This window comes from Nematolebias whitei, chromosome 9 (genome assembly GCF_014905685.2).
Source record: "Nematolebias whitei isolate Nwh7 chromosome 9, NemWhi1, whole genome shotgun sequence".
Lineage (NCBI taxonomy): Eukaryota > Metazoa > Chordata > Actinopteri > Cyprinodontiformes > Rivulidae > Nematolebias > Nematolebias whitei.
Genome location: NC_056506.1, coordinates 28,055,685 through 28,068,619, shown reverse-complemented (window position 1 = coordinate 28,068,619; position 12,935 = coordinate 28,055,685). Strand labels below are relative to the sequence as shown.

The following is a 12,935-nucleotide window of genomic DNA, read 5'->3' as shown; positions in this document are numbered from 1 at the left end:
ATGTTGCTGTCTTGCTTTGTGGTGTTTCTAGTGTAAAATACTTTCACACAGCGGACATGTTTTGATTAAAAGTTGGTTAGCTGTTAGCCACAGTGCTACTCGCTCAGTCCTCACGTTGTAGCTGGCTGCAAACTATAAAATGGATTTCCTGAATGTGAGGCGGGTCTTATTACTCTGGGTTCATGAGACACACTCGTTCAGGAAATCCATTCCATAGTTTGAAGCCAACTCGCGTCATGGATCGGAAAAATCCGATACTTAAATTATGCTGGTATCGGAGGCCGATACCGGATCAGCCCCATCCCTAAAAAAAAAAAAAAAAAAGGGAAAAGGAAAAGGCCATTAAACCAGTTAGAGCATTGAAGATGGGTCGTGGCTGGTTCTTCCAACATGACAATGACCCGAAGCACACAGCCAGGAGAACCAAGGAGTGGCTCCATAAGAAGGATATAAATTCATATTAGATCAAACATGTCAGTCTGTGATGTGCTGGCACTGACATCTGCAACAGCAGCTCACTAATCTTTTGTGTTTCAAGTTTTTGATTTCCGTCATTTAATGCATCAGTTTTATTCTATGTATTGTCGTTTTACAAAGCAGAGCCACTGTAACTATCAGGGCAGGCAACATGTGCAGATAGATAAACACAATGCAACAACTAGTGGAGCCAAGCAGGTTGTTTTCAGACCCAACTGATAAGACCTGTTAGTCCCACTACAAAGCAGTTATAAGGATCAACATGTTTACTGCATTCAACACCTTTGCTAAAGGTCTGAGCTGTCACATTTGTCATACACGCAACATTCATCGGTAACAACAATGAATGACTGCATAGCTGGAGCTGTGAGTTGTAGGTATGTAGTTTAGGGTTAGGTTTATTGTCATGTGCAGGTCAACAAAAGGTCAACAATGCTACGAAACGCTCAGGATGAGAAGAACTGTCTCGACTCGCCAACACCGCCTCCACCCCACAAGAAATACCAAAGCATGCAACAAAAGTACAAAACAAAGCACCAAACGTGAAAAAAAAATGCATCTACAGCAGTATGGTCCTGTTAGCAGCGCGGCTCTGTTAGCAGCATGATGATAATTATGATCGCAGCAACAGACGATGACAGCCCTCCAGAACCGGGTCTGGCAGACACAGAACATCCAAGGTTTCCCCACTGAACCAAAATGTGTAGAGTTCGGTCCATACAGGTAGATGGAGGATCATGGAGACAGCTGCTATGACAGGCCAAAGCCCGAGGCAGGAAGGGGGCCGGGAACTGAACCACAATGGCAAGACAGCAAAACATAAAACTCCAAAAGTGTGTTGCGGTCATACCCGTAGCATGGGTGTACAGGTGCAAAAAAAGGTAAAAACAAAAACAACAGGAACTAAAAAAGAGCAAGTCAAAGTGAATCTCCCGTCAGTGCAGCCATACTGCGGCACACAATGTCTCATGTAGCAGATATTTCAAAACAGAGTTTGAAAAAGTTAAACATACACCGAGAAAAAAAGCAAAGACATGAGTCAAGACTCATGTGACCAATTTTTCTACTTTGTGCTGCACAAAATCAAAGAGCATGTCATAGCAGACAACGAGACAGCCGAGTAACTTCTACTTTAGCAACATGTTACGGTTTAAATAGTGCAAAATCAATATACATGTGTAATGAGAGATAATATGCATCTGATATTATACTTAATTTAAACGGATTCTCTCTTTTTCGAGCTACTTGACAGATATGTGACAGAGATACTGTGTGGGAGATGGTTTAATCAGTGACGTGAGACGTTAATTTTCTTTGACCCATCAAAATGAATGGGGTCATTTATTAACAGAATCAAAATTTAACATCAAACATTGTACACGTGATTATTCTGATTGAACGCAATAACACAGCTTAATTAATGAGCTTTACAATGAGAAACCATACGGCCATGATTTCTCACTTGCAACTAAAATGCAACAGACATTTCTGAAAATATCTGGATGATTACTGGCAAGATAGAAGTTTAAAGATGGGAAAATGAAGGAGTTTAAATGGAGAGGAAATGGATGAGGGAAAAGTGTGTTGATAACAAACGGCACCCTCCATCCGAACCCAGCTCAACCTCGGTACACTTCGGTAGTGAGGGACTCGTTACCTTGTAGAAGGTGTCTCCACTGGTATGGAGTTCCATTTAACGCTACCTTTCCAGCGTCTCCGTAGGAACAGCTGCGAATCGTCCGAAGTAGTGACGGTACTTCGTTCAACACCACGCTCACCTCTCAGGTGGACTCACATGAGCTGTGAGCCCATCAGAGTTCCACTCAACTGTGGAAGATTCCATAATTCCCACGAGACTCGGAAGAACTTCAGATCATGTCTGGAACTTCTTGTTCTCTCCAGCAACTTTTCTGTTCGGTTCTGCTCTCCGAACTTGTTCTGCCTGGAACTAGGAAGTGTCGACCCTTTTAAAGAGGTCACTTCCGGTTCCTTCTGGGAACTTCCTGATTGGTTGAACGAACCAACCGGGGTGTGGTTTTAGTGACGTCAGAGGGTCATTACATGTCAAGGAGAAAGCGTAGATGTTTAAGAACAGACAGAAAGATGTTTTGAAGAACAGAGACATTTAGGAGCCAGTCTTCCTTCTATCTGTCTGATAGAGATAAACATGACATTTCGTTCCGATAAACATGTTTTTGACCGTTCCTTCACTTTTGACCGATATCACAACTTGCTCATTTCAGACAGAAAATCAAAAAATGCATAATTACTTGTAACAGGCATTTTAACTTGATTTCTACTTTGAATGAGGATTAAAAATCATTTATACTGTTTCACAGTTGATTTAAAATGAGTAGTTCACTTCAACATTTAAAATGGTTTGAACTAAACACACTTTGATTATCAAGATATTGTAAAATAGTAATGATAATGAAAAGAGAGTGTTCTTTCAATTGACCAGTGCAGGACACACTCAGAAAGTCTCTGGATGAGCTTAATTTGTGTTTCTGGACTCAAATCAATGAAATAACAGTTCCTGTCCCAGGAAGGCTTTTGACCTGAGGCTTAGTTCACTACACATGCATGTACAAACCAATTATATCTCTTTACTTAGAAGTCCCCAATGAGCCAAGAAAGCACTTCCTCTGAAGCAAGAAAAAACCCAATAAATGTACCAGTAGTTATAATGGGACAATAATAAATGAAGGCCTGCCCATTCCTTGAAATAATGCACATTACGCATCACCTGTCATGTCAGAGCTTCCAACTAAAATCATCATATGCTGAGAGATGGAGCTGTTTTGGTCAAACTTTATGTATAACTTTAACTTTATAACTTTAACAATATGTTTAAAATGGCTGAATTGTAATTATTTTTGCAGTGGAGCCAATCTAAATTGGATTCGACACCAAATGATAATCAGATGGAGATGCAAAAAAAAAAAAATCAGTTTAATAATTAATGAAACTCACAAAAACAAGGGCAAAACATCAGCATTCGGGCTTTGCTTCTTTTCAACATTCCCTGGTTCTGCAAAGTCTTTTAATGTGTTCCTCTCTCTGACACACACCCACAGTGCCAGTGTTTCCCCTACCATTATACAAGCAGGGCGCCCCACCCCGCCAACAGAACCGAGCGCCCAATCTACCGAATCACACGTACCCCGCCCACCTGTAGGTACAGACGTAACACTAAGCTAGCGGCTCGCAATACAGGTGCGCTAGCTAAAAAGTTAAAGGTAACCTCTTCCCTCATGCTACCCCCCCCCCACAATCGAATAACACTGTCAGCACAAACAGCGCCACAGCTCAGATGCGCGTCTCTGTCTAAGCACCCCCCTCCCCCCATCGACAAAAATCAGATGAAGTGAGCACCCCGCCATGGCAAGTTTTCTGGGAGAAACACTGCACACACCTTTTTATTATAATTTAGACCCTACATAGAGCACTTCCACCCCGCTCAAAGTGCTCTAAATTGGCATATCAGGAGCAGTGGGGATGGGGGTGACCGTGTCTTGACTAAGGACACTTCAGCATGTTGCAGAGGCTGTGGATCAAATCCCTGATCATCCAGTTGGAAGGCAGCCATTTGTCCACATGAGATGAGGTCACTGAGGTTTGAGGTTGTCGTCATGTGTAAACAGGCTCACAGATCTTAGTGGTCAGTCTGTAAACTGCTCACAGTGAGAACATAAAGGAGCAAATACTGTAATTTCTGGTCTATAAGCTGCTACTTTTTTCACAGGCTTTGAACCCAATGGATTATACCAGATGTGGGCATCTTGAGGCCTGAGGGCCAAAAGTGGCCCATTTACAATCTCCATCATTCCCCCAGTATCATTAGTTTAATAAAAAAAAACACAAAAAACTTTTAAAATAAAGATTGATAAAAAAAACAAAAAAAACAGCAATTTATCAATGAGACTTAAGAACATTTAAACATCTTAATGCAAAACTTAAAAAAAAAAAAAACATTTTTGTTGTTTTTCCAGAACTACACTGAAGTTTAAAGACTTGGAACCACAAAAATATAAGTTTGTTTTGCATATTCCTGCTAACATGTATAACATGTTAAGCTCATGTAATATATTGTCACAAGAGCCAGTTTACAGAATATGTATTATATTTCTAAAGGATATTGTGAAGACATGTTTTATAAAGCATGCTAACTTTGCTACAATAAGAAAAAGCCTGAAAAAGGTCTTCTAGATTATCTGTCATAAAGAAAGTGTATTTTCCAATTCTCTATGGGGCCCTTTGATTGTTTTAAACATTTTGATGTGGCCCTTTGGGAAAAAAAACATTGCCCACCTCTGGATTATACAATGCTGCGGCTAATTTATGGATTTTTGTTGTTGTTGTTGGACAGGGTAATGAGCTTCCTGCCACCAAAAGCATTTAGCTTCGTCACACCCTCACATACAATACATCTCTCTCTTGGGGGTGGGTCCTTGTGACTCAATGAGACTACCTGTATAAATAAAAAGGTAAAAAAAAAAATCTGACCACCGAAATTACCGAACAGGTCACAGTCGACCCAATGACATGGGAGGGGGGATTCCCCTGCATGCGCAGAGCGTGTGAGTCTCACATGCTCACAGAGCACTTGCTGCTCCGCTGAGCAGGAGGACAACTTGAAGATAGCCATCAATGACTTCCTGGTAAGCTACTGGTTTTTTTTTTTAAACCAGCCGTGTTAAAAACATTGTTCAGAAAACACTGTGCATATTTGTGTATGTTACTGGTACATATTTAATTAAAATCTTTTAAAAAATCTTTCTGTGTGACATCTTTCTGTGTAAATATCTCACATGGACACCCGCGCCTTACACACAGGCGTGGCTTATACGTGTACACGTTTTTTTTGTTTTTAATTTAGTGTGCGCAGCTTATATTCAGGTGCACTCTTTAAACCAGAAATTATGGCAGTCCTGCTTGCAGATGGTAATGTAAAAGATAGCCTTTCGTTTATATTTATATTTCAAGCTGCAGTCTGTCTGGAGTTGCGAGACCGATCAGTCTGAGCAGAGCTGTAAATACACACCTGTCAACCTCATCTCGAGCCACTATATCTCCTTTCTTCAAAGCTTTGATGGCGAACATCTCCCCTGTGGTTTTATATTCTGATAACAGCACCTGTAATGGGTACAGACGATGATTAATGAACGTGTTGACCCACAACCTAAAATACAGTTAACAGCGGTCACATCTATGAGATCATCAGGAGGTTAAAACATTTATGCTTTTTAGTTATTTACCCTGAAAGCCTATAAAAGACAAGTAACCCAACAGTACCTTTCCAAAGTGACCTCGTCCAAGAACAGCCACACATCTGAAGTCTTGGAGACTGAAGTGGAACTGCTCTTCTTCCCTGGAAAGAGACGGAGAGCGCAGGTCAATCCAATGCAGACAAACTAAAGCCAGGGGGCAGTGCTTACATCTGCATGTCACAGCTGGAGAATCAACAGAGGGGAGAAAATAAACGGGAACAAAGGTGGCAGCTCACCAGCACAGTGTTAATGTCAAGAGTCTCCTAAAAACAGGAGCAATTATTTTATTCATCTTGCACATTTAAGTAAACTATCTCACAAACTTTAAAAGCCAGAAACACAATGAGCACATGGCTGTCTGACCTTATCTCTGTATCTTTCAGGATGGAGGTGAGCTCTGGGTCTGGATAGTGAAAGTCCCGCTCCAGCAGCCCGTCCATGTCCGGCTCCATGACCGTGCTGTTCCTCTTCAGGAAGTCGTACGCACTGAGGGCATCCTGCAGAGAGAAAAACAGAAAACAAAATGATTTAAAAAAGTTAACAGTTTGGGGAGTCATTTTGGAATGGGTTGTGTGTGAAAAATATAGTAAACTAATATATTGCTTCCTGTTAAAACAGACTTAATGTGGAGAATCCTGACAGGACTGATGAACTAACAGCGGGTCTGATCAGACCTAAAACAGCTTCGGTCTCTCTTCTGTAGTTATTTGCAGGTGCAAAAAGTGGCATTAGCAGTAAGCTGTAGCACTTCCACTGCAGCCTGGGGTAATTTTTGTACCCAGGAGCATTGTATTTCTTCAAAAGCCAGCCTCCCCCTCTCTTTCTTTCAAACAGACTGGGGTGAAATTCTACGATTTATTTAAATATTAACCCAGATACAGATACAAACAAAGCCACATCACAAATGACTGGGTGCAAAACAGACCGAGCTGAATGTCTCTGGTGCATTCACAGCTTTTCCACTGCAGCCACAACCTGAAGACAAACTAAATGTGCTGCGTGGCTCTGGATTTACAACAATGTCCACCTGCGGACATGAATACCTGTATCGTTTCAAATACTAAAAACAAAACAAGTCGAGGTGACCTGACAGACCTGACCCAACACTTGGATTATTGAGCATGAACTTTGGTGAAGTCGAGGTTTTCAAACGAGTATTTGAGTATTTTACAGAACAAATAAAATGTAGACATTTACAAAACATTTACTTTTAGGTCATACATTATGTCCAATTTTAGCCTAAACTTTTGTTAACCCCCTCAAAAATGATCTATAATAAGCTCCGTGTTGACGTCAATAAAATCAGAATAAAGGGATCAAGTTCAACACTTTTTAAAAACTTGTGGATATGATTCAAAGGTTCTTAAACTAGTCTGTCTGATTCATAGCCAGAAAACAAAACAGCACAGTAATAGCTGTAAATAACTGACTCGATTTACTGTAGTTTTTTTTTTTTAATCTCCACAGCAGAGCATGAAGACTAGTGAGCTAACAGCTACTGGTGTTCTGAACCAGTTCAAAGCAGAGTGAAGCAGAGTGTTTTAAATATAATTTTTATAGTTTGTAACTAAGAAAGTAAACTTGGAATCGGTAAACACTACAACACTGCTTTGAGTTATAATGCTTTCAAGTCAAAGTACCAGAGAGCAAAATTGTAACCCCCACTTTAGAAAATGGGGGAGTAGTTGTTCGACCTGCTCCACTGAGCAGACGCCTGAGTAAGCTGCTGAAATGAGCTTTCTTTCAGGGTTCTCAGCATTTTATAAAAACAAAATTCCCTGATATTTCCCCGAGTAAACCCTGAGGAGATTTTTCAGTCACTCGAAACACTCAGAACTTGGTCTTTGGTGGTGGGCAGTCACATTCAGAGGTGACAGTAAGTATTACTGTAGTCTACGATACGTGCATACAGCAATCATTCCTAATATTTAAGTATACTGTATAACATCAGATACTTAAAAGCCACCATAGCCAGTCAGTAATGATACATGTAATATGTACACGGTAGAAGCAAAATATGGACTTAATGATAGTAGAATACAAACATGAATACATGTACATGTCAAAATCTCAGAGATCATCCTTCAATCAGCAGATTAGTGTTCACATTTCCTGAGTTTTCCTTGTCTGTAAAACGTAAAGTCATTTTCCAGGATTTCCCTGGTTTCCAGAGTGCGGTTCAGCCTTAGAGATAAGGCAAGGAGCTCTGTCATCTGAGTGGAGCACCTAGTGGAGCGGCTGCTCCTTCACTCTGAAAGGAGGCCACTGAAGTGGTCTGTTTGGGCATCTGGTTAGGATGCATCTTTGGCGCCTCCCTCTGGATTGAGACTGGTAGCCATTAGCTTATAAGAGCTTATCAGTCCTGTTAGACTTAAATTAAATCTTTTTCAAACTGAGGACATGCAAAAAGCTATCTAGATGTAAGACAATGTTCATAACCTTTAACAGTATCTCACTTCAAAATAACCACATTTTCCCTTTAATATCCACAAGTTTAATTAATCTAATTAATATTAAGTGAGAAACTGGTCTGTAGTTGTTTTTAGAACAAGACCCATCTGATGATGCATCAATTCAGTGGAGTTTTTTTTTAACTTGTCATTTCTGTAACACTATAATACCTGAACTTCATCTTTGTTGGCCATCTTATGCTGTGCAGGCGCTTCTCGAACATCATCAGGTGGAGGGTAATGTTTAGGTTCTGGTGTAGGCTCTTTGTCAAAGTCCAGCTTAGTCACCAGCGGGTCACTATGTTTGGACAAAGACGTGAGAATAAAAGAAAGCAGAACTCAGCAGCAGCTTATAATTTTTATTTACTACTTTCACATCTAGATGACTTCATATAATGTCTCCCGTATGTGTGTTTGATCACCTGCTGGGTGTGGGTGAACCAGGCAGGCTGCTTTGACCCATCTCAGGTGCCTGAGGACTGAAAGAGTTGGAGCTGACTGTAGGTATGGCTCTTCTCACCAGCCGGCCCCAGGTGGCGATGTTGATGTTCATCTGGGGTGCTCGCAAGAAAGTCTTCCCTGATAAAAGCACAGTAAAACACAAATAAGTGGTTAAAAAAGCAGAAAGATAAAGAACACATACACACTGCTAAATAATCTCAAAGACCCACAGATTCAGGTTAGTAGATTCTCTTTTGAAAAAGTTATTTTCCATGTGGCATTATACAACACTGTTAAATAAAACACAAAGCATAAAAACATCATCATTATCATTTTGTGTGTTTAAGTTCCCCAACGCACAACAAGTCAACAGTGAGAGCAGCACGTTAGCCTCTGGTGACACTCAAGTGCCTGAAAACAGAAAAATCTTGTTTGACTATAAGAGGACAGACCTCCAGCAAAACACAATATCTTCTACAGCAAGCAAGAAAACTCTAAAAACACTCTACAAAGTACAAGAAGACAATAACAGCACAAGGACTGAAACTAACAACTGAACACACAATAACTGTATTGGTCACTATTAATAGAAATAATTTAGCAGTGTGAGAAACATACTGATGATGTTTAAACTAAAGTTCAGAAGCCTGTATAATTAATTTGTTTGTAGTGCTCTTTGTTTACATTTGTATTTAAAATGTGAGGTCTGTTTTTTAGGCAACACTTGAAGAGTTCAGTTTAAAAAAAAAACTACTACATTGTGCTGCACACAATCAAAGGACAGTACCTTATGGCAGACACTGGACAGGCAAGTAGCTTTTACTTTAGCAATGCTAATGTACTTCCCATGGGCTCAACACCTGTGGGAGGGGCCAAAGGGGCCGGGTGCAATGTGGGAAGGGTGGTGGCCGAGGGCAGGGACCCTGGTGGTCTGATCCTCGGCTACAGAAGCTGGCTATTGGGATGTGGAATGTCACCTCTCTGGTGGGGAAGGAGCCTGAGCTGGTGTGTGAAGTTGAGAGGTTCCGGCTAGAAATAGTCAGACTCACCTCGACGCATGGCTCTGGCTCTGGAACCAGTTTACTTGAGAGGGGTTGGACATTCTTCAACTCTGGAGTTGCCCCTGGTGAGAGGCGCCAAGCAGGAGTGGGCATACTTGTTGTCCCCCATCTTTGTGCCTGTACGTTGGGGTTCACCCCAGTGAACGAGAGGGTGGCCTCCCTCCGCCTACGTGTGGGGGGATGGGTTCTGACTGTTGTTTGTGCTTATGCGCCAAATAGCAGCTCAGATTATCCACCCTTTTTGTAGTCCTTGGAGGGGGTATTGGAGAGTGTGCCTCCTGGGAACTCCCTTGTTCTACTGGGGGACTTCAACGCTCACGTGGGCAATGACAGTGAGACCTGGAGGGGTGTGGTTGGGAGGAATGGCCCCCCTGATCTGAACCCAAGTGGTGTTCTGTTATTGGACTTCTCTGCTCATCATGGATCGTCTATAACGAACACCATGTTCAAGCATAAGGGTGTCCATATGTGCTCTTGGCACCAGGACACCCTAGGCCACAGTTCAATGATCAACTTTGTTGTCGTCTCATCTGATCTGCGGCCGCATGTCTTGGACACTCAAGTGAAGAGAGGGGCGGAGCTGTCCACTGATCTGGTGGTGAGTTGGCTCCGATGGTGGGGGAGGATGCCGGTCAGACCTGGCAGACCCAAACGTATTGTGAGGGTCTGCTGGGAACATCTGGCAGAGTCTGCCATGAAACGGAGCTTTAACTCCCACCTCCGGGAGAGCTTAGAACATGTTCCGGGGGAGGCGGGGGACATCAAGTCCGAGTGGGCCATGTTCCGCGAGAGGAGGGTCCGTCAGATAGTCGAACCTCGGATTCAGGAGGAGCGGTGTGGTTTTCGTCCTAGTTGTGGAACATTGAATCAGCTCTATACCTTCAGCAGGGTCCTGGAAGGTGCGTGGGAGTTTGCCCAACCAGTCTACATGTGCTTTGTGGACTTGGAGAAGGCGTTCGACCGCATCCCTTGGGGAGCCCTGTGGGGGGTACTCACGGAATATGGGGCACCAGGCCCTTTGATATGGGCTGTTAGGTCCCTATATGACCGGTGTCAGAGCTTGGTCCACATTGCCGGCAGTAAGTCGGGCTAGTTCCCAGTGAGAGTTGGACTCCGCCAATGTTGCCCTTTGTCACTGATTCTGTTCATAACTTTTATGGACAGAATTTCTAGGCATAGCCAAGGTGTTGAGGGGATCTGTTTTGGTGGCCTTAGGATCGCTTCTCTGTTTTTTGCAGATGATGTGGTCCTATTGGCTTCATCAAGTCGTGATCTACAGCTTTCGCTGGAGCTGTTTGCAGCAGAGTGTGATGCAGCCAGGATGAGGATCAGTTCCTTCAAATCCGAGACCATGGTCTCGAGCCAGAAAAGGGTAGAGTGCCCTATCCGGGTCGGGGAGGAGGCCCTGCCCCAAGTGGAGGAGTTTAAGAATCTTGGGGTCTTGTTCACGAATGAGGGAAAAATGGAGCGTGAGATCAATATGCGGATAGGTGCAGCATCGGCAGTGAAGCGGGCGCTGTACAGGTCTGTCGTGGTGAAGAGACTGAGTCAAAAGGTAAAGCTCTCAATTTACCGGTCGATCTACGTTCCTACTTGCATCTATGGTCATGAGCTTTTGAGTTGTGACCAAAAGAACGAGATCACGGATACAGGCGGCCGAAATGAGTTTTCTCCGCAGGGTGTCTGGGCTCTCCCTTAGAGATAGGGTGAGAAGTTCAGTTATCAGGAGGGACTCAGAGTAGAGCCGCTGCTTCTCCACATCGAGAGGAGCCAGTTGAAGTGGCTCGGGCATCTTGTTAGGATGCCTCCTGGACGTCTCCCTGGTGATGTGTTCCGGGCACATCCCACTGGGAGGAGACCCAGAGGAAGACCCAGGACACGCTGGAGGGACTATGTTTCTCGGATGGTCTGGGAACGCCTTGGGATTCCCCCGGAGGAGCTGGACCAAGTGGCTGAGGAGAGGGAAGTCTGGGCCTCCCTACTTAGGCTGCTACCCCCGCAACCTGACCCCGGATACGCGGAAGAGAATGGATGGATGAATGCTAATCTAGTTTTAATGGTGCAGGAGCTGGAAAACTGTTGTACTTGCTCAACCAATCAATGTTTTTTAATTTATTATTTTTGACCATATACCGTATATATCTAGATCTCTGACCAGAACAAAGAAGTTGAAGCTGGAACAAGACAAACCTTTTCTGTCAACTGGATCCAATACATGTTTTAAGTTTTAACATATTGAGCCGTCATTACTTTTTTTAATCCTTAAAAGAAAGCTCCTGCAATGCTATGATTGTGTGAAGGGAAGTGGGTGGGACTTAAAGCCGAATATCCATAGTGCACAAACCCCCCCCCCCCCCCAATAATACCACATGGCAGCTTCCATAAACCAGGTCCATCTAGCTTCAATTTCCAACAAACAGAGAAGGCAAGGACACAGGATTTGCAATTTATACAGTCTTTGGATAGGAAACAGCAGAGCAGTGGCTGGAGTAGTCACCTCACAGCAAGAATGTCACAGGGTTGTTTCCAGCCTTGGGCCGCTCTGTATGAAATTTGCATGTTCTCCGCATGCATGTGTGAGTTTTCTCCGGGTACAGTAGTCTCTCACTACTTCACGGTTTTTCAACAATTGTCAACTTTAATAAAAAAAAAAAACTTTAACTTAAAAAATAAAATAAACAGGTCTCTCTTGTAAATGAGTCCCTGAGGCTCAATGGGATTAACCTGTATAAATAAAGGTTGAATGAATGAATAATATTACTTGCGATTGGGACGGTATGAGACAAAGTTAATGAAAAAAATACTTCAGACAGGTGCCACCATTTTGTAGTTTTCTTTCAATAGGCCTACACTGTAAAGCCAGTAAAAAAGAACTATACTACCCAGAAGCCAACAGTGCTTCCAGCCGCTGCTTTCTGTCGAAATGGAGCGAAAGTTTTGCAACGCAAATCTACGCAATTAAGCATACAGAACTGTCAGGAAAGTCAAAAATAATCCTTAAGCTTCCTGAAGCTCAATTATGCACGCACACATGAACCTGGACGGGACGGTGGGCTTCATGCTGCAGGGTAGGTCTGCAGAACTGGAACCAAGCCCGACTGACCAGAACAGAACTGCTGGTCTGCAGAGCTGGTGAGTAAAATTTTGCAGTACTGTACAAAACATATATACATGTTAAAATTACATTTAAGGGTTCAGAACATAGCAAGAGTGTGGGAAGGGTTTATAAAGCCTTA

The 12,935-nt window shown here is 42.8% G+C and overlaps 1 protein-coding gene across 1 annotated transcript in view; it reads right to left on the bottom strand.

Moving 5' to 3' along the window:
* Positions 1 to 12,935, bottom strand: part of pkn2a (protein kinase N2a) — a gene marked incomplete in the record, with an annotated part of 88,484 nt that overhangs the window by 25,301 nt on the left and 50,248 nt on the right. The window contains 5 exon segments of the mRNA XM_037682162.1: positions 5,522 to 5,613; positions 5,773 to 5,848; positions 6,111 to 6,244; positions 8,369 to 8,495; positions 8,620 to 8,776. Of these exon segments, the coding sequence (XP_037538090.1) occupies positions 5,522 to 5,613; positions 5,773 to 5,848; positions 6,111 to 6,244; positions 8,369 to 8,495; positions 8,620 to 8,776 (586 nt within the window).